The sequence below is a fragment of the Syngnathus acus genome, chromosome 8, assembly GCF_901709675.1.
Source record: "Syngnathus acus chromosome 8, fSynAcu1.2, whole genome shotgun sequence".
Lineage (NCBI taxonomy): Eukaryota > Metazoa > Chordata > Actinopteri > Syngnathiformes > Syngnathidae > Syngnathus > Syngnathus acus.
The window spans coordinates 9,314,101-9,340,950 of NC_051093.1; the positions used below are offsets into that span (position 1 = coordinate 9,314,101).

At 46.8% G+C, this 26,850-nt stretch overlaps 2 protein-coding genes across 7 annotated transcripts in view; both read right to left on the reverse strand.

The window, feature by feature from the left end:
* Nucleotides 1-248: 248 nt before the first annotated feature.
* Nucleotides 249-8,548, reverse strand: card11 (caspase recruitment domain family, member 11). Of its 3 annotated transcripts, XM_037255825.1 has the most exons (25): nucleotides 8,302-8,548; nucleotides 6,666-6,751; nucleotides 6,356-6,564; nucleotides 6,149-6,286; nucleotides 5,890-6,066; nucleotides 5,457-5,605; nucleotides 5,165-5,344; nucleotides 4,929-5,075; nucleotides 4,717-4,842; nucleotides 4,455-4,649; nucleotides 4,231-4,380; nucleotides 3,868-4,080; nucleotides 3,687-3,793; nucleotides 3,446-3,480; nucleotides 3,248-3,371; nucleotides 2,981-3,182; nucleotides 2,751-2,877; nucleotides 2,436-2,679; nucleotides 2,277-2,361; nucleotides 2,100-2,195; nucleotides 1,662-1,779; nucleotides 1,405-1,587; nucleotides 1,038-1,159; nucleotides 831-946; nucleotides 249-589 (listed from the first exon to the last, which is right to left on the reverse strand). In XM_037255825.1, exons 3-25 carry the CDS (start codon nucleotides 6,552-6,554, stop codon nucleotides 385-387), a joined length of 3,438 nt encoding a protein of 1,145 aa, XP_037111720.1. In that variant the 5' UTR covers nucleotides 6,555-6,564; nucleotides 6,666-6,751; nucleotides 8,302-8,548; the 3' UTR covers nucleotides 249-384. The 3 variants fall into 3 exon arrangements, with proteins under 3 accessions (XP_037111720.1, XP_037111719.1, XP_037111722.1); XM_037255824.1 differs by lacking the exon at nucleotides 6,666-6,751; XM_037255827.1 differs by lacking the exons at nucleotides 6,666-6,751; nucleotides 8,302-8,548 and having other exon boundaries at nucleotides 2,100-2,183; nucleotides 6,356-6,554.
* Nucleotides 8,549-11,781: 3,233 nt separating this feature from the next.
* tnrc18 (trinucleotide repeat containing 18) overlaps nucleotides 11,782-26,850 on the reverse strand; it is a 30,520-nt gene continuing 15,451 nt past the window's right edge. The window contains exons 11-30 of one of the 4 annotated variants that reach the window (XM_037255751.1): nucleotides 25,939-26,796; nucleotides 25,705-25,850; nucleotides 25,490-25,623; nucleotides 25,312-25,422; nucleotides 25,047-25,227; nucleotides 24,674-24,965; nucleotides 24,288-24,503; nucleotides 21,868-22,041; nucleotides 20,639-21,102; nucleotides 20,221-20,367; nucleotides 19,941-20,082; nucleotides 19,727-19,844; nucleotides 19,014-19,089; nucleotides 18,579-18,687; nucleotides 18,101-18,217; nucleotides 17,154-17,300; nucleotides 14,932-16,628; nucleotides 14,620-14,856; nucleotides 14,452-14,526; nucleotides 11,782-14,391 (exon numbers count right to left, since the gene is read on the reverse strand). In XM_037255751.1, the coding sequence (XP_037111646.1) occupies nucleotides 14,185-14,391; nucleotides 14,452-14,526; nucleotides 14,620-14,856; nucleotides 14,932-16,628; nucleotides 17,154-17,300; nucleotides 18,101-18,217; nucleotides 18,579-18,687; nucleotides 19,014-19,089; nucleotides 19,727-19,844; nucleotides 19,941-20,082; nucleotides 20,221-20,367; nucleotides 20,639-21,102; nucleotides 21,868-22,041; nucleotides 24,288-24,503; nucleotides 24,674-24,965; nucleotides 25,047-25,227; nucleotides 25,312-25,422; nucleotides 25,490-25,623; nucleotides 25,705-25,850; nucleotides 25,939-26,796 (5,648 nt within the window). In that variant the 3' untranslated portion in view covers nucleotides 11,782-14,184. Of the gene's footprint in view, nucleotides 14,392-14,451; nucleotides 14,527-14,619; nucleotides 14,857-14,931; nucleotides 16,629-17,153; nucleotides 17,301-18,100; nucleotides 18,218-18,578; nucleotides 18,688-19,013; nucleotides 19,090-19,726; nucleotides 19,845-19,940; nucleotides 20,086-20,211; nucleotides 20,368-20,638; nucleotides 21,103-21,867; nucleotides 22,042-24,287; nucleotides 24,504-24,673; nucleotides 24,966-25,046; nucleotides 25,228-25,311; nucleotides 25,423-25,489; nucleotides 25,624-25,704; nucleotides 25,851-25,938; nucleotides 26,797-26,850 lie in introns of all 4 variants that reach the window. The other 3 variants (XM_037255749.1, XM_037255748.1, XM_037255750.1) reach the window with 3 other exon arrangements.

A 26,850-nucleotide genomic window follows, 5' to 3' on the forward strand; every position in this document is an offset into this window, starting at 1 on the left:
AAAAGCCACATTTGTTGCTTTCTGCTGAAATAACATTGAGGTGAATACAAAATATATAAATGACGATATGCAGGAAAATCGAAGTGACAATTCTATTCGCTGTCTACCTGCACATCAAAGCACAGAACATTATGATGTACTTATCACATTGGCCACTAGAGGGTAGTATACTTCAGATCACGTTTCCCGAAAGAAAGTTTTTGTATCGTCCATGTACGTACAGTCTTCAAAGCAATGCAAGGCACAACTTTACAAAAGATCATGTTTATTGTTTTACTATTAAATACAGAACATATAAATCTACAATTTTGATGCTGTATTTGTTGTGGTTCAGAAATAGGTTTTTTTCCATGTACAGCCCATGGTGAGAAATGACAAGAGTGTCTACAGTAGATCTTGCTCCACCCACACAGTCTTCTTCTGCTCCTCAAATATTCGCTCTTTAACGATTCTGATGAGGTCGTCTGTCCCTGGCCAGGCGTCTGGCTCCAGGCTGGCGTAGAGGCAAGGAATGCCCTCCAGCTCCTTCTCTTTTGCCCTGCTTGACCTCAGAAACTCCTCCTCCGACTCCAGGCGCAGCGGCAACTTTCTGTGTGTGGACAGGAAACAGGAAGGAAACAACTTAACTGTGGTGGCTGTTGAAAAATGATGACAACCTAAAATCAAGCTGTGTGTGTGTGTGTGCACAAATTGTACCGACAACAATCTGTTTCAATATTAAGAACCGTTCCTTTGAAATGTTCCAGTCGGTCTCTTTTTTTTTTTTAGAGCACAACTGGCGTTTGAACAAGGGTGTGTAGACTTTTTATGGGTTTTTTTTTTTCCCCTACCGCAGCTTTTTGACATTTTTTTCACATATCTTGACAAAGATGATGATTGGGTATATATCCATCCTCAGGAGGTTTTTGACACAACTAAGTTCCGCTTCCAGGAGACAGTGTTTGCCCTGAAAGAATATGCATAGTTCAGAACAAACAGAGATCAAATCACAAAAGTACAAATAAGTCAATCTGGTAATGATTGGCTGTGCAAGCAACCTTTGCAGTGATGGCCTCTATGCTGTCTTTGGCGATGAATTCAATAGAGGGATTTTTTTCTTTGTAGTGAACAATGGACTCTGCACTCAGTTTCTGATTATACTCCTCTTTGGGTAGAATATCTACAAAAATAAGAAGAGGATAATGCATACAAAGGAACATTCCTGACAATGGTTGAACAAATGTTGGCTGTAAAATCAAGACATCGAACACAAGCAAGCAGGAACAGAAAGTTGTTTCTATATTGAGACATCCGTGCAAGCATCACTCAACCGACTTCTCAGCAGGAACTAAAGTGATGATTGTCATTGTGCTTTGCAGGGGGGGGGGATGTGAAATAATGACATCATTCACATTCCAAACAAACCTGGTTTGCACACACTGAAGTCCATGACACCTCCCATATTAACTAATTTCTGTGAAAGTGTTTTGGCTAAAGCAGATGGTGTGAAGAGGACCGGTCTCTTCCTCTCAGTCCACTGGGGGGTGACAACACTGTAGGGGGTCAAGTTCAAACTCCTGCTCATCTCCCCCTCGGGATCAGCTCCATCTGCTTGCACCAAAAACAAACTGATGTAAAAGCAGAACAATTTGCATCATTTCAAAACAAATATGAAGACTGACCTTCTGCTCTGAGTGCGTCTAAGCCCTGTCTGGGGAGAGTTGTGCTACTGGAGGTTATGATTCTCACACGCTCATTGCTGTTCAGTCGCTTGTATTTGGTATCGGCCCTGCTGACAAGCTTCAAAGCACCAATAATGACAGTCATTAATCATGAAATTATTTGAAGACTGCCCCTTTCACATCATAACACACAGTGAAGGTAATTTTATACAAATAGTACTGGATACACGGGCGGAGCTAGAGGGGGGGCCGCAGGGGCACTGTCCCCCCATCCTAAAATATGTAGTGGACATCCAAACAGAATTTTTCCAAGAATATTTTGTAAATAAAAATGTTTTCCAGAACCCCCCCCAAGAAAAAAAAAAATCCTATCCCCGCCATATGTCATTTCAATCCAGGGTCTTTCTGAATGGAGACACCGTACTGATGCTTTGTTACCTGCATGATCTGAGTGAGGAAGACGCTAGCTCTGGACATGCGCGGGCTGGCTTTGGGATCAGGCGAGAGGCTGCCTTCTTCTGCCTGCAAAGTGTTCTAGATATACAATCATCATCATATATCCATTAAAGTCATTTGCTCCACCTTATCCATAAAAATACCTTCAAATATATTTACCCTCATGTTGCGCTGCATTTCATTTTCCTCTTTCCCCCCTCGACACATCAACTTCTGTATCTTTACTAGAAGGAGCTGCTGGGCCCTATGTTTACAGTCACAAACACATTTGTACTTTGCAGATGAAACCTTTTGACTTCTCAATAGAGCTTGGCATACCGTGAGTTGCTAGGCAGAGTCCCGCGATCCGGCAGGTCACAGCCGCTGTAGGGATCAACTCGGGCGCACAGCCACTCACATAGGCCCCGGTGCTTTGTGTCCACAACGTGGACCACCTCATCACATTGCACACTCAGCGAGCAGTTGTCTGACTGACTGGAGATGTTCATGTTCACCCGTATGTAGAAAGAGTCTCCAGAAACCCGCGTACCTTCTTCAAGGTCCCTCTGAAAACGACGGTAAGCTGGCATGCACAATACACTCATCAGAGTCCAGTCGAAAAATGATTCTAATGCTGTCGGGTGACATACATACAATCAAAGTTGGCTCGGTAGTGCAGTCTGATCAATCCGGAGCAGTACTGCTGCACCCAGTGGGCTTCCTCCAGGGTGCTGGTTTCTAACGTAATCCTCTGGTTCTCTCCACGTATGCGCCCGTCAAGCTGAGGAGCGAGACACGCGTGATGGATTGACGCGAGCATGCCGAAACATTTGCATTAAGCCATCGGAATCCACTTTTGTGAGGAGATTTGAATTCCATCTCACCAGCAAGAGGTGGTGACCTTCTCGCAAGCCGGTCTTCTCAGCAACGGAGCCCGGCTGGACAGATGAGATGAAAATCCCACTGTCATTGCCTCCGGTGAGAGTGATGTCCTTTAGTAGGTGTTCACCTAATAACGTCAACTCCTGCATGGGCTTCAGGGCCGAGTTGATGCTGGACACGGAGGACAGAGATGGACGAAAAGGCCTGCGCACGCAAACAAACGTGAACAATAGAGGAAGCAACCAAATGCTTATGTGTGTCATGTATACCTTTCCAGGGAAAGTTTCCTGAAGATGTTATTGACTTGCTCCATGTCGTAAGTGTCCATGACTTCTGATTGATAGGATGATGAAGATGAGTGGACAGAAGGTGGACCACGCTCAACTTCCTCCTCTAAGGATGTATTTTGGAGATTTAAACCTTGGCAGCTTTGATAGCAGGAAGGACGTTTTTGCAAATGATATTACCAAATTCCATAGTGTCACTGTCACAGTCCGAGAGGCTGGAAGAAACCAAACGGAGAGGACCGATTTTTATATTGCCGACATTAGCTTCTAGCGCTAAACTGCGCTAATCTGCAGCTTGTCGCATTCGAAGTCGAACACTTTTTTTCTCAGATAGGAAAGTTCCTCAGGCAAAAAACAAACCAATCCAATGAGGTCATCACAATCACAGAGGTATTCAACCAACAGCATGTTTCGACAGTACCTGCGGGGGTGGAAGTCGTTTTCGTTCTCCCGTTCTCTGCGGTACAAAGATGCTTTCTCGGGGGGCTCGGGCTGCGTGGATTGGATGCTGTCGGTACGGTAACGCATCTGGAGATATGGACAATATTTTGGGGGGAAGGATCAGATGAATCCATTGGCATACCGAATAGCGTCGTTCTCACCATATTTGCCCGGTTGGACTGTTCTGTCATGGAATGATAGCTTTGATACGTGAGGGATGAAGGGGCCACGCTGGGCGAAGGAGGGAGGGACATGCTGCTGGCGTTTAAGTTTGCTTTCCGAATTTCAAGAAGTTCTCCACCGTTGGCAGGAGGAGAAGGCTCGGTATTAGCCGCAAGCTCTTTGGGTACCCAGCTGGGAGACTTTGCTCTGTTCTGAAAGGTCAAGCATATAGAACTTGGAGTTATGCGTCAGTGTTTTGCTTTTGTCCAAAAATGAGATAACAGGCAAATTTAAAAGAGTAAATTGAAATAAATGTCAAAGTTTGTAATTCATTCTGTGGTCATTTTGAGCGATAGCCTAACTGCTTTTAGATTGGGCCTGCGTTTGAGGCGGGACTCCTCAGGTGGAATCCTTTCCTCTGGTGACTCGTCACTGGACCATTCTGACTGGCCCTGGGCGGGTTTTAGCTCCCGCTGAAAGAGGATAGTTGGGGTTATGTCCCTTGGTAAGCTCTGAGGAAAAGAAAAAAAAAAAGAAAAATCTGAAATGTGCATTTCACAATTACATTTTTGATTTTATTTCCAACCTGATCCAAGGCAATATCCTTGGAGATGCGTCGCATGCGAGACTCCAGCGTGACCAGCTGAGCTTCTTTCCGCACCATCTCGATTTGGAGCTCGTCGCTTTTCTCCTCCAACTCTCGAATCTGCTTGCGATACTTGTCTTTGTCAATCAGACTCTGTGAGAACTGGTGCTGGGCGTCGTCTCGGCCCCGGAAAGCCTGGGGCACCAAATATCCGTTATACAAAACAACGGCCCATGCTTTTTGCGTGTATATATTGAGTCACCTGGTCCCTCTCTTTCTCCACTTCTTTGAGCTGCATGGTGATGGTGTCCATTCGGTTGCGGTACATTTGACAGTCTTTCTGCAAAGTGGAGCACTTAAGCTCCAGATCCTCCTTCTCCTCCAGATACTATGCACACACAAACAATGATCACACACTCAGGAAGTTTTCTTTTCTTTTTTTAAATGTATATTGGAAACACATGTATTTATAACCTTGTCTCGCAGTTCCTCTGCCTGCCTGACTTCCTCATGAAGGTTGTAGATGCGGTTGACCAGGTCCTGTCTGTCGTCCAGCGCTTCCTGTCTGTCATGCTCCAAAATGTCAACAATGTCTTTGTCTGAAGTGGACAGGGGACCAGGCTGGGCATTCAAAAACAAAAAATCATTTCATTTTTAAAGCAAAAGGTGAGATTTGATTGCAAGTTAGCTAAATGCAAGTTTGTCCGCACCTGGATGATGGACTGAAGCTCCTGTAATTTGATTTTGAGTGTCTCGTTCTCCCGCTCCAGCTCAAAGATCTGCTCCCTCTTGGGACGTTTCTCGATGTCGTTCTTCAGTATGAGACTATGCTTCCTCTCCATCTTACACTCTTCCTCCATCTTGTTTAACTTGTGCTTGAACTGATCAATCTGTTTGAACACAGATGAAGAAGTGGAATCATGAATCGAGATCCCTGTGGTACTCCTGGAGCTATGGGTGTTGATAAACTTTGAATAGAAACTTGACATTTGGATCTGATACCTCCAGCTGCAGGTCTCTGCTCCTCATCACTGCCAAGTTCTTCTCCTCGCTCAGCGCGGCGTATCTCATGGCCAGTTTGTAGTTCTCATCCTTGACTCTCAGCAGCTCATCGCTGTAGATGTTTCTTTCTTCTTTCATTTTGTTGTACCCTGCAAAGCCAAACACAGGAAGTGGGAATCCATTTTCGAGGCCTAATAAATTCATGTCATGAAACTGTGGAAGAAGAAGAATAACGAGGGCAGGACAAGGAAGGAGGAACTAGAGTCTTTCTATGATTGCGCATTTTCAAATCCACCCTGACCACGAAGAATGTAACTTCATCATTTTCGGAATAATAATGTGACCGACGAAAGGTTTCCATCTCATGGCTTCCTTGTGTTGTTTTGCAATCTTTCGATTCTCGCGCACTTTTAAATATGCTTGATTTTTTTACTCTGTTGCGAGGTCTGAAGTTCCTGATTTACAAGCCGCAGTTTCTTCTGCTCATCCTCCAGGGTGCAGTTCTTCCTGCTGAGCTCAACATGCTGCAGGGCCTTCACTTTCGACTGCTGCTGCAGCTTCATCACCTCGTTCATCAAAAACTGAGTCAGACCTTCATGACCTTCTTCCACTGCGGAAAAGCGGCAAAGAAAAAAAAAAAATCAACTTACAATCAAATAAAGCTTTGATTTGAGCAGAAGATGGTCTCCCACCTACGATGGTGGAGAAGCGGCGTGTTGGGTTCTTCCCCGTGACCTGTTTGTAAAGTTCCGGATAGTAAAATTCCAAACTCTCCAGAAAGACCACATAGCCCCGCTCTCCCTTGGAGTGCAGGATGTCAAGAAGGCGACCTGATGGGAGATTAGCATTAGCATATTAATTTATTTCCCCTTAAATGTCAAAGAAAACAGACGACATACTTGCGCGGTTGGCTTTGGAGACCAGCACTAAAGAGTTGAGAATCTCATCTTCATCTTGCTCATCTAGCACTTTGCATTGGCGGAGGTACGGGGTGAGCCTAGCCGGAGCGATGAGTCGACAAATTTCATAGCGTTTGCACTCCACCTTCTCCCACCGCAGCTCAACGTCGTCAAGGATACCCGGTGTGCCCTTTTCCATCTCATGCGTCCTGACAAGACAAGACAAGACCGCCATTTGGTGGTGGTGACATTCAGGCTTTTTTTAATTTCCAAGTTATTTATAAAAGAGAGAGCCAAATCAATGATTTATCTTTCAAACGTAGCCTGAGGAGTGGAAAATAAATATCACCTGCCACAACTTGAGGGTGTGTGCCAGGGTTCGATGCAGATCACACACACACACACACACACACACAGATATATATAAAGTCACACACACACACACACACCTCTGCAGTAACCGCAGATATGCTTCCTCTTCTCTCTGCTTTTGTTTTAGACTATGTTGTCAAGACAATTCACCTTTGTTTCCTCCTTGTCAAACCAGATGTGCGTAGAAGCCTCATCTCGGGGGAGTTGAGAGTCATTTACACATGAGTGTGTTTCGCTTTCATAGCAGCTTTCACACTTAGTGTGAGAACTAAACTAGGCGTTGTCACTTTGCATATCCCTTTTGGCACTTTATATTACAACCAGCGAAACAATATTTTGCGGCAACACATCCTCATAGCTAAACAGCAGGAATAATTCTTGTCATCCTCATTCGACAAATACGGCGATCAAACAAGATGATTCGGAAACTGTATGAATCCATCACCTGTATGTAAATTAACTGACTCCGAGCGACAACTCGTCGAGAGTCTAGACGGAGGTGACGCGAGGTCCAACCTGTTATTAAAACAACTCTAGAAGAAGACATTTCCTTTCTGTGTAGACTCCAAATGCGTGCGCAACATGCTTCTTTTATCTTATGTGCCGTGATCTAGATTGACGTGACACAAACCAACCAGACCTGTCAGTAAATACAAATTGCTGTTTGTTACACACTTGACAGCATTCTTGGCTAAACTGGGCAGACAATCAAACTAATGGAGAAAATCACTACAGTGATTATTAAACCGAAATAACAGTCATGCTGAAGAAAACGCAAGATGCAAGTATCTTCAACTAAATAGTGATTTTAAATAATCCACACTGACTTTAAATTCTTGATAAAATGTCCTCACTTAAATGAATATCATTATCATAGATAACATAATTAAGTCATTTGAGAACATTAATTTTATTTGAGTTATATTGTATGTACAGTACATTAAAAAAATCATTTTTTTAATAATTTGATGTATTTTTTTTTTAACAGATGAACTTTTCACTATTGTACCAACACATTCAGATTGAAAATAGGCCATGCAATAGAGGGGCTGGAATTTTGATTGATGTAGAAATAAAATGGTTCAGGTGTGTGCAAGCCATCATAAAGACTTCATTGTCCAAGCCTTAAGAAATGTGAGATGCCTGCCCTTGTGTGCGGAGTCCAATGGAGCAGAACAGGAATGAGAAGTTTTCCCCATTTCTTTTCAATTATTTTTGAATTATTTTTTCCCGACCAAAATAAATATGCCTTTAGATAGATATTAACAACTTGGGTTTTGAAGTGACAGATTATTTTAAAAAAAAAAACTATTAGTATAATGCAATGACAGTGTCAGTCAAAAGTGAGCATTGTTATCTTTGTACTTCATTTGTTTGCGTAAGTAACGCTATTGTTGTGTAGAAAATGCAGAAGCTATCATGTATGCCCAGCCCTTTTAAAGCAGGTGACTGTGTTCCATTTGACGCCAATTGTGCAGAGCTGGTTTGACATTCAGCTCAACTTGTTGCTGCTGCAGCCACTTAATGAGTTAAATATTGTCCATGTTCCAGCAACAATCAAAATTTGGGCTTACCTGAAATGTGGACGATAACCAGTCAGCAAAGTCGGGAGAAATTCGAAATGACGAGGCGTGCCACTCTGTGTTGCTGCTGCAGCTCTTCTTCTTTTTCTTCTTCTTGTCTTTTAAAGGGCATGTATGCTCTTTACCTTTCCAGGTCTCGAAGTCAACTTTGTCTCAGACTCCGTCCAAAACAGTCCTGAAGTGAGAGCGCGGACGCAGAGAGAAAGAGAGCGTGAGAGAAAGGGACAGAAAGAAAGAGAGAAGTAGTGGTGGTGGTGGTGGTGGCGGTGAGGGGGCGTGCATTTTGAATCTACCTGTACCGTATGACGTTTCCTTCAACTATTTTATTTTTGTTTCAGTGACCTTTTTTCTACTCTAAAAACATGGGATCGTTCCTTAGTTTTGTGTTAACCTCTAGTAAAGAATTTTCTTCCTTCTTTTCTTATATGATCAGTAGTAGTAGTAAATGATATTCATTATCATTATTATTATTATTATTATTAAAGAAATCTTCTCCTACTTGTTAAAAAACAAATATATTGTACTTGTTGAACGGTGCTTTGTATACCAGCGCCACCCAGTGGCCTATCATGATAACTGCTTTGGCTTACCCCGGAAATTGTTGCTTCAATTTCACCACCGCCACCAAAATGAAATCATCCTAGCTATCGTTACATCGTTTTCCGGTGCAGCGCTGTCGCCATCTCCTGGTCAGTATGTAAAATGTCGTCGGGGACGACTTCTAGGAACCCCAGAATAATACAAATAATCGAACTTTTTTTTCTCCCCATTTGTGTCTCCTGCTATATTCTATTTAGTTTGTACAACTAAAAATGCGTGACATAAAAATGCCGCCCCACTCCTGGATATGGACGCTGAGGAAAAAAGAAGAAATGATTGATGCACTGGACACACTGGAAGGTTTTGGAGAAGGATATTAAGACTGACTTGGGAGATGGAACAAATGCAAGTGGCCTACAGGAAATTGAAGTGGAAAGGGAACTGTTAAAAACATTGAAAGCTTGGCAGTAAAGTGGCTGAGACATATAATTTATTAGGGGAGAGACTTTATATTGTATCGTCATTGAAGGAAGACCAGAAGAGAAAAACGATGAGGAGGAAGAAGATGACAGCACGTTTGTTACTTCACATTTAAGAGCGTCGCATTGTCTCACAAACGAGTGGTGACATCACGGGTCACTTGAAAGATTCGTAGAATCTTAGTTGTTGCGCCACAAAGAACTTTGACTGTTGTGTTTGTGACGTCACGGGCGCATCGAACGGATGCGCGAAGCAAACGCACAAACTGACTAATGGGTAACTGCGACAGACAAGGTAAGCTTCTTTCTTCAAATTACCTCATTTAGAGGTGATGTTACCAGGGGATCTTTTTTGTAATTATCTTAGAAATTGTAGTAAGATGGAGCTTGGCAGTAAGATGTTTTGGACTGAAGTCGACAGACATGGAGGTGAGCGCAGCGGCCTTAAGGATCTATTACGCGTCTTGGGGGAAACTGCACATCTCCCGCATTCAGAGAGGAGGACAGCGTCTTCACAGGAGCCTCATGCTCATCCAAATGATCGAATCCTCCAGTGACCTCTACTACTCTGCTCTGGCCATCGCGCAAAGCGGCCAACGGGTGGCTGACAATCCCGCAGAGACGTTCACGGCCGCTAGCAATGAGGACGAGCGTAAGGAGACCATGGAAGCGTGCCTCGCTATCTCCCAGTGATGGATGGATGGATGGATGGATGGACGGACGGATGGACCCGCCCCCTTTCTCCTCTTTGTGTGAGGAGGCAACAACCAAAGCATCGCCAAAGTACAAATGCATTGCAAAAGGAAATATGATGGCTCCAATTTGATATACGTAACAGCTGGAGGGAAGCACATTTCTCTGAAACGGAACTGGAATCAACCTGTGAATGCAATCGAGTTGCCAAACTATCTATTGGAGATGATTTTTTTTTCTTCATCTCAGTACAAGCACTTTTTCAAATAATAACACAGGAAAACTATTTTGTGTACAAGTTTGTTTTCCTTGTGCTGCTCTTTGTGGTGTGGACATCTGTTGGCAGTATAAAATACATGGAAATATTGTTCATTGAAAAGTCACTAAACCTCTCAGCTCATCAGTACGGCACTAATTCATCTTTGCAGAGGAGAAAGAATATTGCCGACATCGGGTCAAATTAGGAAAGCTGTTCATACCCTTTTCCACAATTTCCATCTGTTAGCGACACGAAGACTGCAAGTATCTTCATGCTGACAGCTTGTTTTGCATTTGAGCTCTTTTAGCCTCTTGTCACTTTGTATAATAAACCAAGAGCAGGAATGACAACTGCGAAATTGAGCGAGTATCTTGACAGCGAGGACAACTTTTTCCTATGCTTTTTTTTCCACCAATGTGACAAAACAGAAGGACAAACATAGTTTGATGGTGTGACATTCTCAAAGTCAGAATATAATATAAAGCCTTTCAACTGTTTGTGCACGGCTTCTTTTGAACGCCCCCGCACTTAGACACCTGTCTCCTGGGAAACCACTGCTTAGAACACACACCGAGAGCTGCCTGGAGGAAGAAAAAAAATAATTATGCAAGTGAGAGGAACAGAAATGGCACTCACACAAAAACACACCTCCCCTTAGTGTAAGACGCCTCAGCCAATACGATATTTCTGTTCTTGGGATGTCAGCCTATCACAATCCTTCCTGCTCACACACCCACAGGATTGTGTGCGTGTGTGTGGAAAAGCGCCGAGGCAGGATTGAGGGGGAGGCAATATGCCAGAAGATGCCGCTCGTGTGTGTGTGTGAGAAGATTCTCCCAGCAGGTGCTGATGTTATGCTGATGTTGGTCCTTGGGGAGAAACTGAGAGGGAGCCAAAGCCCAGACTGCGGCATTCTCCATGAAACTGGATCGCCATCTCTCACGCACACACACACCATGTCAGCAAATATTTAATTACCCTCAGACACAGTGGTATCAAAAGAAAAAAAGTGCACACACACACACACATGCAGGCACATCATGGAGGTCAACGATGGAAAATGCGTCTCCTGCGGTCAGCGGAGGAAGCTGAAGTTCCCTCCATTTTATCACAAGCAGCAGCAGCAGCAGCAGCTTCATTACAAGGCTGCCAAAATGGAGTCCACTGATGATTAAAGGGGCAGTCGGCTCACACGCAACGCACACACCTGACAGCGCAGCCAAAGGAAACATTTCAAGCTGCCAAATATTCACTTAAGCTTTCATTCAAATATATTGCCAGAACTTTAGCCTATTTTTGGATTTGAATCAGCTAAAAACATGAAATACTTGATCATGTAAATCTGCACAAAGGCTTTGGCATTTTATTATCATTTTTTTTCAAATATATTAATTAGAAAACTAAAGTAACCATGATGTCTTAATCAAGAAATGTCTATTTTTAATTTCAAATTCCTCCTTCAAACCTCACCCCAAAAAAAATGACACAGAACCCCACAAGTACAGTTCCATCTGTTTATTAACTATAAAATACTGAGTTACTAAAACCATGAAAAAGAAACACTGGTAAACGTGGTCGTTGTCTGTAAAAAAAAAAAAAGTTCCTTACACATACAGTATAGAGCAACAGTATATATCTGGTGTCTGCAATAAAATGTATTCTTTTGCATTTTTACAAGATTAGACGTGTACAAAGTATATTCTGATAAGCTCTCTCTCTCCCTCGACAGTGAAGGATCATTTACAAAACGTAGATCATTTTTTTCTAGTCATTTTCAAAATAATCTTGTTATAGGTCTGTAACAGGACGAGTTACGATATCGAAGGAACAGCAGACGAAGAACCAGCCTCCAGTCCACCTCTCTCTCTCTCTCTCTCATTCTCTCTTATGCTCTCTCGCTCTCTCTTTCTAGCAGCTAGCTCCCAGTGCCTGTCAGCAGGCGTGGACGATTGTTCAGAGAGGGGGTAAAACGTATGCATATAATATACACACACCCAAAAATAAAAATCACAGCAAAAGCAAGCCAAAGAAAACAAATAGAATCTGATTATACAAAATAGAGCAAATGAAAATGAGTTGGGGAATGAGGGTGTGCACATTGGACCCTGTAAGGCTGAACTTTGGATGTACGTGGGGCTGGAAGGCCTTAACACACCCAAGATGGGTTACAAAACCAACACACACAAAGACACAAACATTCAGAACCAGCACTTCTTGTCCATTTGTCTGTTCTATCTTTTGTCTCGCTTTAGTCTGGCTGTACCTTGTCAAACCTCAAATATTAACAGAACTAGCAGCATCATGATCAAACGTTTGTGTTTTTTAGAAATGCAAAGCTCGATTTAGGAGTTTTGTTTTTCTTAATGGAAACTATAACCGTAGCAAAGACAAAGTTAAGATGAGACAATCGGTAGTGTCTGCAATGGCGCCTCAGATGAATGGAACTCAACTGGAAAGATATTCAGCGCAGATGCAGAAAACGTTGAGTGGCCGCAAAAGGGCCAAAACGGAGTAGGCTTAACCATTTGGCATAAAAAAAATCATTATCATGATGGTCGTTAAGGCCTGGCTAGGAAGAGTGCGGCCATTGCTTATTCTTTAGCATGACATTCAACAGTTGAAACCTAAAAACGGTCAAATTAGGCACGTCGAAAAGTGGCTGAAAGGTGACGCCTGCCTGTGGGACTCAAAGGGAGTCAGGGGGCTATGGAGGAAGGAAAAAAAAAAAAAAAGACGCCCTTTCGAAAGGTTGTTCAAAGTGCACTCGTGGTAAACAGAGCCACTGGCGGAGCTAGGATTTTTTTTCCTTGGGGGGGTTGCTGATAAAGATTCATTAAATGTGTGGAAATGTTGAGAAGAAAAAAAAAAAATCCCATAAAAATCAGGAAAAGCCATTACCTGGCTTGGCACCTGGGGGGGGGGGGTCTAAGCATATTTAGGAGGGGGGCAGTGCCCCTGCAGCCCCCCCCTCTAGCTCCACCAGTGCGTAGAGACTGAAACTTGCTTGAAAGGATGAATGCATGACCAAAAAAAGACATACATCGAACTTGACAATGTGTTTACAAGATCGGGGGGGGAAGAAAAATCAAATCAAATCCAAAATTCCATCCTGAGCTTCCAATATTTGTGCAATCCATTTGATTAGTTACCCAGTTTTCTATCTCACATTTTGCACAATGTGGACAAAATCTATTGCTCTGCTTTCTGCCTAAAATCAATTTTCCGGGTGGATTTAGGTCTTGCGGTGGCTGACAACGGACAAGTGCTTTTTAAAAAGTATACTATCACACGTCCGTCTACTTGCTCTCTCTTTAGCCTGAGTGTCTGAGGGAGTTTGAGACACTTTTGAACCTGCCTGCCTGAGTTTCGATTGTCAAGGGGAGCTACGGGGCTTTGCGTGAAAAATAAAAATGCCCGCGAGTTCGATTCGATGATTCTAAGTGCTCTCTGTTTGGACAGCAAATTGGAGAGAGTCTGGACCTCTTTATCTTTCTGTGCATTGCTTCCTCTCTGTCGCTCCTGCTGTTCTCTACTGTAGATACATGGAAAAGACTTGAGACATGACTGGAACATCACCACGGCAACATCAGAATCACAACCTGTGTCGTCATTCACGTTTCCTTAAAGCTTCTCCACTCTTCTTTACCTCTTTGAGAAAAAGTACTCTGACATAGCTAGCACGTGAGAATAAAACACTCATATTTGCCTCGATATAGCTTTCTGTTACACGGGAGTATTTACACGACGAGTGGGTTCAGACGAGTCCATCCAAGGGTTTGTTTGTTTGTGTGTGTGCGCGCGGAGCGTCCACGTGTCTCGTCACCGATCAACTTGGAATGGTCACCTGGTTTTGCTGGTCGGGTCACAATTTGGTTGGAGAGAACCGCAAGCTCGCTTGCGCGTTTAGCAGATGACCGGGACGCCGTCCGTGTTGAAGATCATCCCCGTGGTGGGCTCGTAGGTGCCGGCCAGGTAGTAGAGGTCCTCGCTCTCGGCGTAGCGACGCGTGTGGCTCATCTGCTCGTACTCCTCCACGCCGACCACCAGACATTTGTGACTGACGGTCTGCACGTCGTTCTCGTCGCTGTGGGACGACTGGTAGAGGGCGCGCTGCACGCAGATACAATTATGAGGAGATGATATTCCACTTGATTGATATATTTTGCTTACCTCCATGAAGTCTTTTCGTTGAATGGAAGACTGCAGAGCTGCTGGTAAAGACTGCCCACATATTTGCTCCCAGTTCTCAAAGGGGGACAACGTTTGACGATTAGGACTAACATTAAAATGGAAATATATTCTAGCTGTGTTGTTTGGTCGCTCGCTCGCTCTCCTTACCTTCTTGTCGGTGAGTTTCTTGCCAGGGTTGGTCTCCTCTGGATGGTAGAACCAGTTGACCCTGACCACCATGTTGCTGCCCCACGATTCCCACATGCTCTGAATGCGACCGATGAAGGGCAGGTTGGGCCTTCCCGCCGACAGGAAGACGGCGCAGTCGCCGATGCGAATCATCTCCCGGCCACGCACGATGGCCTTGTAGAAGAGCTTCTTGGCCTTGCCTTTCATTCCTCGCCTCTGCAAAAGCGGAGCGAGAAAGTGGAGCAAAAAAAGCCAGCGGAACGGTTCTCCGAGCGAGAGTTGTCTGCTCACCTGAGTGGGTTTCCCGAACCACTTCCAGAGCTGCCTGGCTGGAAGGAAGGCAGAAATCTTGGGCCTGTTTTCCACACTGGGGAGGCGTTGGCGTTTGGCCAACTCCTTGGTGGTGGGTAGGTGGACGCCCTCCCGCCGCTTGGGCCTCCCCACTTTGCCTTCTCCTCCGCTGGGCTTGGGTTTGGGAGGGCGGCCCCTTTGCCCAGAACCTTTGCCGGTGGCCGCTTTGGCCGCTTTGGCCGGAGCCGAGGAGGTTGAGAGCGACGGTGACGGTGAAAGGGAGCCAGGCGACGCCTCCTCGTCTTCCTCCACTTTGACATCCACCTCCTCCTTTAGGTCCTGCTCCTCCTCCTCCTCCTCTTTCACTTTGTCCTGTGCTGCTGCCGGCAAGGGAGAGATGGGGCCCGGCGGAGGGGTGGCGGTCCTGTCTTCGTCGGAGCTGCAGGAGGAGTCGTCCGTGGAGGACGAGGAGGAGGAGGAAGACGAGGACGACGAGGAAGAGCCGGAGCAGGATGAAGAGGAGGAAGAGCAGCTGGAGGTGCATTTCTTCTTTTGCTTGACACTCCCTTTGCCGCTTTCTGCTTCCGACTCGGAGCTGCTGCTGCTGCTACTGCTGCTGCTGCTGCTCTGAGACTCTTCCTTAATCTTCCTCTCCTTCCTTCTGTCCTCCTCCTCCTTTTGCTCCTCTATTTTGCTTTTCTCCTCCCTGGCGTCGGGTTCCTGCCCTCTAGCGCGGCTCTCCCCTCGCTCTTTAGCCAGCACGTGCGAAGTGTAGGCGGGCTCCTTCTCCCGCAGGCCAGGCTCGCACTCGGGAACCCTGGGTTTGGATTTGAGCGGTTTCTGCTCGGCCAAGGGGGCGGGATCCCGTCTGACGCTTTGGCCCTCCAGCAACATCAGAGCCTTTGTTTTTTTAGTTTTGGGCGAGGTCACGCCCTCGTGATCAAGCTTCACCAGGGGCTCGGCGGAGGCGGGCTTCCGCTTGACAGTGTCGCCCTGTCTGGAGGCGGGCTTGATCCTGGAGATGGGCCTGGAAGCCAACTGCTCAGACGGCATCTTCACTTTGGGTCCAGAGAGAGGTCCCGATGCCGATGACGTTCTGGGAGCCAGGGAAGAACCGGATTTGCCTGCCGACAGTCTCGCAACCGAGCTGGAGATGGGATGGAGAACAGATCCGATGGGTCTGGAGCTGCCGTGATGTTCCGAGGCGCCTTTGCTTTTGGGCGCTGGGGTAGAGGGAGATCTGGGAGTGGAGACACCGGGCTTTGCTGTCACACTGGGTCTGGACACGGGCCTGTTGGATGCACTGACGTTGGCGGCGCCGCTCTCTCTTTCTCTCCGTTGACCGTTATACGAGGTCAGATTGGGCTCGCTGTACAAGTCCACAGTCAGGATCTTCCCGTAGGTGGACGGGTAGGATGACGAAGAGAGCTTGGCTTTCAATTTAGCGGCAGGAGCCGAGCCGCTCTTTCTGGGTCCTGCCGAGGAGGTCGGGCTACTTGAAGGGGACGACGCGATGGAACTCTTGTGTCCCGGTTTTGCCGCGGGGCGCGAAGCGGGCCGTGGCTTCTCCTGAAGTACTTTCTGGACTGACGAGCTTCTATCCTGGGCTACTTTGGTGGAATCCTGGGATTTGTCTGGGGGCTGGCTGGACGATGGAGACTCGTTTTTGTCCTTGCACTCGGAGTTCAAGGAGGTTTCTGGGGTGGGAACAACAACAACAATACAACATGATGAGCAATGATGAAGCTCATGGTGCTCCAGAAATGTCATTTTGTTTTGGACTGACAATAATTCTAATGACTTTATTTTTAAGTTGGGCTTTGGGGAGCAAATGACTGTGAGAAGAATTCGACCTATTATGCACGCACGAGTCCCTGCAACAATGAAGCCAAAGTTCGAAGCGGTTGGTGCCCCACCTTTTTAAAAAAAAAATTTTAAAACACACCCATGGTTCTCTATGATTTTATTGTGTGGCTTTGTGACTTTTGTAGTTAAAGCAGCAAGGACTGAATTGAAACGCTTTCAGGCCTACTTAGTTTGGCAGTTTGTTATATAACCCAGTGATGACTCATCAGAAAATGACATCATGTTGTCTCATTCTATTTTAGCCCTTGAATACTCTGAAGTAGTCAAACATAAAAATAACAAAAAAAAGGTTTGTTTTGATTTTTCTGGCCCAAGACGAATCTCAATGATTTCAGTTGTGCGTGAGGTCAACTCGCCTGGTTTGGATTTGGGCTTGCGACCAGGTTTCCCCTTGACCTTTGGAGCGCTTTCATCACTCTTGGCCTCTTTGCCCTCCTTGCTGCATTTGCGCACCCTCCGGCGGGAGCAACTGGCCACCAGAAGTGCAGGGGAAGGCTCAGCGCCTGCACAAACATCAGAAGAACGTCTTGATTATAGCTACCCCAAAAAAGATCACATTCGGCTCATTCTTAGACCAATTAATGCAACATTTCTATGCATTTTCACAATTGGAAATTGTAAACTGAAATGAATTTTTCTGCATGTTGAGACCACGCCTAAAATGATGACAGTAATATATTTAACTGACGTTTGTTGCTATATACCATAAAAGATTCGACACGCATGCCTGCGTTTTTGTAGACAAACAAAACGGTGTACTCTGTCACGCAACAGGTGGTGCTCTAACCCTTAACCCCAATGTCAGTTCAGCCAATCAAATGCGTGAAGGAAGTTATTTTGAGAACGAGGGTAAATGGAGGAAACGCATGCATGTGTGTCAAGAGCGAAACCGAGTCACATTTCTCTATACAGTCGGCAAAAGGCAACAAATAAAACTAAGCCTCAAAAAGGGTTAGAAAAATATTGATCTTTCTTGGCACGCTGGAAAAGTTTTATGCAGTCAGTTCAGCGCGACCTCAAACATACTTTGCCAGTGGACAGATTTTTGAGACACCCACACAGACAGGAAGGAATCTTGCGAATAAAAACAGGCGTGACCTAAGAGCGCAACTCTAAACCAACTTTGCGTTTTACTGCGACAGAGGTCGAGCAAAAGCCCCCAAGCACCACTGTGTAAACAAATGTCCTCTTTGTCCACTGGGAGCTAGTATTTTTTAAGATCACTGTTCTGTGTTGAAATGCGGAAGAAAAGAAAAAAGGAACAAGCGCCCATGAAAATAGTTGATGTACAGAATGCGCTCACAGTGGATTTTGTAGTCCGGTGGCAGAAGTCGGATGTGCGAGAGGGGGATGCGCCCAGTGTCGCCATCGTCAAACTCCACCGTGATGAGATCGTCCTTTTCGTCAATGTCGGAACTTCCTGTTTTGGGAGGGACGCAGCAAAATTGAAACTTGATCGTTTCAAAACACTCTCGATTGGCCTTAAATTAAACTGTGGTCAAAAGTTGGTTTTTTTCCTACCGATTTTTTATTTTTTTTACATACGCCGCAGCTCTGTCTAATAATACTGCAATAATAAACATATTGTCAAATAACTAGCTCTCTGTGACCAGTGTGTGTAGACTATATGCTATATTTACACTGGCACACCACTAAGATCAGATATAATAATAGTTGAAAAAGCCCAGTTGATATTATACATTTGCTGCCAGCTGCAATTCAATTATAAATTGACTATGACTCATAGCATTCAAGTGCCGTGTGTGTGTGTGTGTGTGTACCGTTGACAACTGTGCCAGGATAAAGGCAGCGGTACTGCTGACTCCAGTAGGCAGCGATGCGGGTGCCCTCGGGGAGATAGCGCACCGAAGGAGGCTTCACATCAATGATCTGAACATAGACGAGAATAAAGGGCTTGAAATGTCAGCGCCATGCTAGCGCACATATTTTCTTCCCGCTTTGTTTATTAATTTCATCAAGACAAAAGCCGCGCAAAGGGGAGAGGGCGAGAGCTCGGGGAGCTTTAAGCGCATGTGGCCGTCACATGACGCTTGACCTACTTTGTTTCATGCATGTTTCATGTTTCACTTTCAGCACCGAGCGAGCGAGCGGCCGGCCGACATCTCGCGTGTCGCTAGAAATCCGAGCGAGAGCATCCGAGCCTGCCATCGTGCGTGCGTGCGTGCGTGTGAGTGAGTGACATTCGGTTTACTCACAGCCTCCTGTAGCAGTTGCTCCAAGCAGTAGATGTGCGGCCGGTTGCCTCTCTCGCCCTCCACCACCACGCTGTATCTGAGAATTCACAATGCAGCAGCTAAATAAATTGGAGTTTCCTTTCTGTGATTTCTGTCCTAGCCGCAACATTGCATCATTTCAGTTTAATTAAGTGTATCTGGCTGAGGCGGCTACGCTACCGCTATTTTCGCAGCGTACCTCTATTTGACATTTGCACCCAAGAAACCAAACGGCTGACGACATCATCATAAATGCACTTCTTTGTCTCTATTGTCGCCCAGCTCACATTTACATTCCCAGAGAATATTAATCCTGCTTTACAGGGGATTAAGTGGAGTTTTCTTATAACTCAGCCACGCTGGATTTGAGCAATGCTAAGTGAGCAAACTAGAGCTGATGGCTTTTTTTTTCCCCATGTCAGAGTTTGTCAAATGCTCTTATTGATTTGCTGCCAGCGATTAAGATGTTAAGTATGCATTACGCTGCATTCCGCCACATGAAATAAAAAAGGATTCCTTTAGAACAGTTTAACCTCAAAACCTCTTAACGGTTGTTCATAACAAGAGAAAACCATAAAAAGCTCACAGTCATATATTCTTTATCCTCTGCAAAGAGCAACTAATATCAGATGAGGCGTGCTGAGAACAGTACAGACCACGGAAACAAACGTAAACACATTTTGTGTAATACTCACATATCAGGTGAGTGCACAGTGTTGACGTGTCCCGCGTACAAAAGCTGATCATCCATTGGGATCAAAACCCGGAGTCCGTCCGCCAAAGAGTCCTTGTCCAACACGCACTGCACTGGAGCTGAAAACAGCAAGTCAAAAGAAAACACAGAACATGAATACACATGAGGCTTTTTTTTTTTTTTTATATAAATTACGAGTGTCAACAATCGCTGACCGGGTGTCGAGGACCTCTCGGGCACACTGCTGCCGCTACGCCGCGGGATGAGCTCGTCTTCGCTGAAGCTGCTGTCCTGATTGGGCTCAAAGTCTTCATCAGCGGCCATGCTCTCCATCAGTCGGCTCACTGCTCCCCTGGACTGCTGGAAATGACACGCAAGGAAATCATATTCCTTGATTCGGTCTCACTCAAGCATTCTGGTTTTGACCTTGCCGGGATAATAAGCAATTATTGTACGCCGCTAATGACTTCTCAGCTCATCAGTCACCTCACTGACCTCCCGGGCCTTGGTCTTTGCTTTGGATTGGCTCTTCCGCGCCGGGCTGAGGCTCAGCGCCGTAGCGTTGTCTCTTATTGGACTACTCAGAGAGGACGGGCTGACGGGCAGAGAGGAGGAGGAGGAGGATTCCTTGGGCTTCTTTTTCTGTTTTACAAATGTCAGAACACAAATGGGTCCAATGAAGACAAGCGCAAACACACACTCAAATGCACGCGGGGTGGGAGAAGCCCGCAGTTGTCCTTTCTTGTCAGCAACATTTAAGACAGCGGGGAAGTGCTGCAGTGATTGAAGAGCTGGCAAACCCTGCTGGAACTGTGACACATGCACTCGTGCTGGGAGAGGATTTGGAAGAAAAGCAAGAGGAACAGAAAAAGAGACTCCCGCCAGTTGCCGAGCAGATAAATAATTGACGTACTTTCGCGGCATCTTTGCTCTCTCTGTTGGAAGGAGGCTGTTTGGGTCGGGAGACGGCTTTCGGGGTGAGCGGCGGGGCTGAGCTGGACGAGGAGCTCTGACCCGTGCCGGATGACGACGGCGTCTGGTTGGCTGAGGCGGTGGCGTCGTGGAGGAAGATCCGCTCGCTACGTCGTCGGTTCCAGGCTTCGTCCTCGCTGAACACGCCCGAGCCGGAAGCGGTCGCCAGATCGAAACTGAAGCGCCGCTGAGGTCGAGGCGAGGGTCGGCGTTGTTTGATAGGTAGCGGCTTGCGTTTGACGGCCAGCGTTTCGTCGCGCTTGCTCGGGCTGCTCTGCTCGATACGGCGGTTGGCCGGGGGCAACAAGGGGAGTTCCGGCGCCGAGCGTTTGCCGTGCAGCAGAGAGGGGAACTTCCTCAAGCGCAAGTCGGAACCGGAGTCGGACCACTCGTATTCTGATGAACCTGGTGGTGGGAGGTGGACACAAATCAAGATTGTCAACAAACACAAATGAATACCGGAAGACTTCCATCGATGGTACTTTGCATTGTAAGTTAGCAGGAAGCTAATTTAGCTTCATAAATTAAATGCTCTTGTGCCAATTTTACAGTCAATAAGTAGAAGTGACAAATAAACAACTTGAAGCAAGCACACTAGGCCTCTTTGGAGATTTGTGTGAGCCTGGGAGTGAGAACACACACTAAAATCAATTGCGTTTGAATGAGTTTAATGACAGCCGCTTCGAATGTTTGCGTTACGTAATTCACATAAGTGGAGCAATATATTTTAGACTGAGCTCTCTGTTTGACGCTGAGAAGCATGATCATCTTTTTGAAAGTGGATTTCATTCGATGGTGCGTGCGATTGGTCCGTTCGTGTAAAGCCACGGAAATGTGTTGGATTCTCCACCATCAATAATTGCAAGAATAGTACGATTGATTACACCTAAACAAATGCAGAATTGAAGAGTGAAACATTCCATTCACCACAATGTGACAATTGGAAATGAATGAATATTTAACAACGCTGGCAAACCAGAGCTGAGAAAAAACAACAACAAGACTCAGGCAGATAAACCTGCTCGACCGCAAAACGCACAATCAGAGGAACCATCACAGCTGTTGTCCTTTTGTTCACACAGTAGATAAGGAGACTCGTCTTTTTTTGTGATCAACAAAACAGGAAACACGAACCCTCTGTGCAACTCTGCTTTTGTGTATTGCTCTTACCCAGAGTGCTCGATCGGCTGTGATGTTTGCCATCGGGGAGAAGGCTCAAAGGGGCGGAGCTAACGGGGAGAACGCTGGCCGCGAACCTGGCCAAAAGACCCAGCCCGCTCTCCTCGCAGTCTTCCCAATCGGAATCCTCGTTGTATTCATCCTCGTAATCATCCTCCGAAGACTCTGTTTCAGGAAAGGAAAAAAAAAAACATTCCGCTCAGAGCCGGGATGCGATTGTCGTCACAAAGCTCCCTGCGATTCACAAGACTCCTCTGGCAAAAAAAAAAAAAAAAGCGCCCTGCTTAAAATGACACGGCAGCCTGGATTGAATTAACACATTGATGGATGGAAGCCACATCACATCCAAAAAGCCTGTATGATCCAGATTCTGCTGCAGACACTCTACCTCACAGTCCACATACCATTAGCACACTCACAAATGGGGAAAAACCACATGACCTCCGACCTTAACATGACTATTTACAGCCCCTGAAGGGAGTGTAAAAACGGCAAGAATCCACTTCCTCCTTCAGCTGTGAAAAGATATTGCGGCAAGCAAACAAAACACACAGATAGTAAAGCATATTAGCGCTGTGTTGATAGGAGTAAGCGGGTTAGGTCCAGCAGATGAGCAGGAGGAGTCTCCGAAAGAGTGTTAACACGGGCAGGGGTGGATGCACAGTACAGATAGTAACAAACAAGCATTATTGTCTTTGTTTTGAGCAACTGAAATTTGCACTGGCCAAAGTCAACCAAACATTTTTGACTCATAGGTAAGCGATATCATGCATTGGTTAGATTGCATTTATCCTGAGGTTAGACTCTACTAGAGGTCAGCAAAATTGTCATTCTGTGAAAATATGGATGCATATTTTTCAAACTACTTTTCCAGATAGAGGTACTGTGAATCCACATGGTGTGCTAACAATGGCAGGCGGACAACAGAGAGGACAAGGCAGGCACTGGAGAGGACAGCCCCTGTGAGGCCCTTTGCTTTGAGTAACCATGGCAACGGCCTTTAACATCCATCGCTCAATAGATACAGGTATGAAAGGTAGAACCATGGCTCTCAAATAAAATTCAGGTGAACGTTGAGATTGTGTGAATAGATTTGAATTTCGGCCGTGTGAGAGCATTCATTCATCATCCTTGACACTCAGGTTAATGTCCATGTACTAGTACACTCCTGTTCCTCCATTGTAAGACAATTCAGCTGTCTTACTAGTCATATTTTTCCCCTACTATTAGCACTTCGCTGGATTATTAGAATGTAATTAAATTGCAAATTACTGCGCTGCATTAAAAATAACTAGAGCTGACTTTTATTTGGAATTGTCCAACTTGAGAGAACAGAGCACATTAGTACAGACAGACTTTAAATTGGATATCAAGGATATGGAATGAATGCTCCAACTTGTTAGCGGTGGAGAAAAGAAAGGGGCACATCCTACTTACAGAACAGGTGACAGGGGTGTGGCCTCAGGCAGGGTGGGGCGGGGCAGGGCAGGGCGGGCGGGGCAGCAGCACAGCGGCCAGAGTGCAGCCTAGCCTTAGCGCAGCCACACCTTAGCATAGTCTAGCGTAAACTACGCTCTGCTAGCCGTGGCGAGGAAGCGTTCAGGATTAAGGCTGAGCGAGTCCTTGCCAAACTTCTGCAATGTCGGCGGCAGCGGCAGAACAAGCACGTGGAACAGGCAGAGAGACACTCAAAGCATCGCGGCAAAGACCATTTGGGGAGGCGACAGAGCAAAGAGGTGGACAGCAAAAGAAAATGGGCCCGCCCCCGGGGGTTATTGGAAGGTTTAGTAGACAGACAAGGAGCGCTTTTGTCCAAATATCCCAAATGTCAATCATCTGGATCAAAACATGTTCATTTAGACCATGAAGGAATTGAAAAAGTCAAATCTTTCCAACCTCTCAACCTGGCTCAAGCTGAGGGATATTTGACAAACACAAAGCTCTGGGAAGAAGGTGCAGTTGGACACAATGACAAAGACAGACAGACGGACAAGACAGATGAAACCAACACAAGGACCACAAGCGTGTCGCTTTCCGTACTAATCAAATCCAAACCTTTAATAAAGCTTTTTATAGGTACCAAACTGCAATACAACTTTGTGGAAAAAACAAATCTCACAATTCACACAATATTTCAATTCAATGTACAAATTCTACAAAATGCTTTTCAATCCAGGCAATAAAAACACCATAGAAATATGTAAACCCTTCCCAAAAAAAAACAAAGGCAACTTTGCAGAGAAACCAGCAGCAAGAACAAGAAAGAGGTAGGGATGGTCACGCTAAAGCACAGTCTGAATAAAAAGCTGCCTTAGCAAAGAGCAAACAAACACAAGCTGTGACAGACACCATATTGTCTGACTCAACGGTACGAGGGGGAGGGGAGGGGGGGGGGGGGGGGTGTCAGTAACCTTGATCGAACGAGTCGTCGGAGGAGCTCAGGCCCGCTTCCTCGAGCAGCAGGGATAAGTGCTTGTGTTTCTTCTTTTTCTTCTTCTTCTTTTGCGACTTAGACAGCGGCGAGGTGGGCGACGAGGCGGCGTGTCTCTTCCGGCCGCCGAGGGACCGCGTCCCCGACAGAGAGGGCCAGCCCCCTCTTGCCCAATTGTGACCCTCAGAATCCGAGTCTGGTACAAGGACAGAGATAAACGGCTAACTATCCAGCAAAATAATCGGAGAGGCGCCGGCATTGAATTCAAAAGGATCATCGCAATGTCGTGGAAAAATGGCGCCAGAATCGAAATCGTCTGGACCGAGCACATAACTTCAAACATTATTATTTGGATTTTTTACTCACTGTTCGAGCAGCTGCTGAGCTCCGATCTCACCGGGGAGAAAAAAGCACTCTTCTTCTGACCTTTCACCTTGCGTAGGGCATCCGAGGACTTGGCGGCCACTTTGTGTTTGCTTTTGGACGGCGAGCGGTCGTTTGGCTGCCGGCCGTCGGCCGACTTGCCCCTGGGCCGCTCTTCTTTGGAGCCGGAAGCCGCTTTGCGGCACGAGTCCAGGCGCGAGAGCGAAAGCGCTCGGTCCAGGTCAGAGGCTAACTGCTCCTGCTCGCACACGTGGCCGCGTTTCACCTTCGGCCCCTGACGACGGCACCGAGGCATCATTAATCGAGAGCGGCCTGTCGGGAAACGGACGACGATACGCGCCGGAGAGCGGCTTACCTCGGGAAGATGACCGCCGAAGGCGTCCTGCTCTTTCCAGCCTTTGCTCTTTTTCTTCTTTTTGATCTTCAGCCCTAGACTCCCCACGTCCGTCTCCTCGTCTTCTCTGGAGCCCAGAAACCTTTTTCTCTGCCCTTCCCCGGTTTCAGAGTCCTCCGAGTATTGCGTCGACCTGGCCACCCTGAGACGAGGGAATATTTGGACTTCCGGACTGCAAAGAATGCGTCAAAGCTGCCGGCTGGTGATTTATAGCTTTGCGACTCACTTTGCGGGCCTGCTATCCAGTTTGGGAGGCGTGGCCAAGTGTTTTCTCTTCCTCGGTCGACCTCTGCCCCGCCTCATCAGGCTCCGCCTCTCATCCTCCTGCTGCCGTTCGCTGACATGACGAGAAGCGTTAACGTCGTGTGCGTGTGCGCTGGAGAAACGTTCCGCTCGGCACTCACTGCTTGTCCCGGCGTCTCTGCAGCTTGCTCATCTCTCTCTGCTTCTCCTTGTACGTTTTCTGCAGCTCAGCCAGGCGGATGCGGTATTCCACCTCCACCGCGTCCAACAAGTCCATTGACATTTTACTATAGAGCTTCAAGGGGGTGGGGGGGGGGAGAAACACATTGAGGCCTTTCCCTGCCACATTGCGGATTGATCATATTTCTCTTCTTACCGGCTCCTCCTTCCTCTGCCTCCAGCTGTACTTTCTGTCGGGATCCAGTGTTCTGGGCAGATCAACGTGGGACTGTTTCTCGATGGCCTCCAGTAGAATCTGTCTGCTCGCCTCGAGAAGACAGTCCAAACCTTCCATTGCTAAATCTGAATGGGGATGCAAAGGGAAGGGGGGGTTATTGAAACATTGAAAAAAGTTGAGAGACGCGAGTAGGATCATCCTCAGATGCCTCACCGGGCTCCGTGCTGATGCTCTCCATTTCCCGCCGGGCCATTTGGCTGAGCATGGCCATGCCCTCCAGCGCCACCATCTCCAGCGGACCAGCGCCGCTGCAGTTTTCGGGAGTCCGGGCGATGGCCGATGCCGTCCGGCTGAGCGGGTACGGCTCGGACAGCTCGCTGGCTGCGAGCAGAGCGAGCATCCCCGCCATGGGATCTTCAAGGACCGGCGGCTCGGGAGGGATTTTGGTGACCGTTTCCTTCCGACTTGGGGTGTGTTGCTTTGGAGACGTTGCTCGATGGGATTCACAGACAGCGCTTGTGCCCGGCTTAGCGGATTCCTGGCCGTCCACTTCGGACGACCGGTATTGCATCGGCTCCGGATCCTCCGCAAGGGGTTCCGTTTCGTCGAGCGGAGAAGGATACGCATTCTGGCACTGATATGATTGTACCTCTCTTTTCATCTGTCCTCCCTTTTCTTCAGCCACTCTCTGGCGAGGACTGGAAACCCGCGGAGGGATCTGCTGTAGCGTCAACGGGCCCCCGTCGTCCTGTCGATTGTGTCGCGCTCCGACGGGACCGCAGCTTCGCGCGAGCGGAATCGGCGGCTCCGGCGTCGAATCGGACCGATGCTTTTCCACGACGGGTTCCTGTTTCAGGAAGGGCTCATTCTTTGTTGTCGGTTTTTGCGCTTTGAGGTCGGCATCCGGCGGCCCCGAGTGGAGGTGGGCTGTGGTACTCAAGTCCAAAGAGTGGGCGTGGCGCCGTGGAACAGCTTCTGTGTTTGCCGCGGCGCGCGCTGGCACGTGATAAGTCGGAAGGGGCGCGCCGAAGGGAGCGCCCGTCGACTGGTAAGGGTAACCGGGCGAGAGCTCTGCAACCAGAAAAAAAATTGTCAAGGAGAAAGTCGGCGACAAGCAAAGTGTAA

What these genes read in the sequence shown, in the direction of transcription:
- card11 (XM_037255824.1), bottom strand. Translation starts at nt 6,554, where the DNA reads ATGGAAAAGGGCACACCGGGTATCCTTGACGACGTTGAGCTGCGGTGG. An exon ending in CAGAGGAACTGCGAGACAAG is followed by an intron (nt 4,843 to 4,928) that starts GTTATAAATACA and finishes GTGTGTGCATAG; the next exon opens with TATCTGGAGGAGAAGGAGGA. An exon ending in AGTCCAACCGGGCAAATATG is followed by an intron (nt 3,794 to 3,867) that starts GTGAGAACGACG and finishes CCATATCTCCAG; the next exon opens with ATGCGTTACCGTACCGACAG.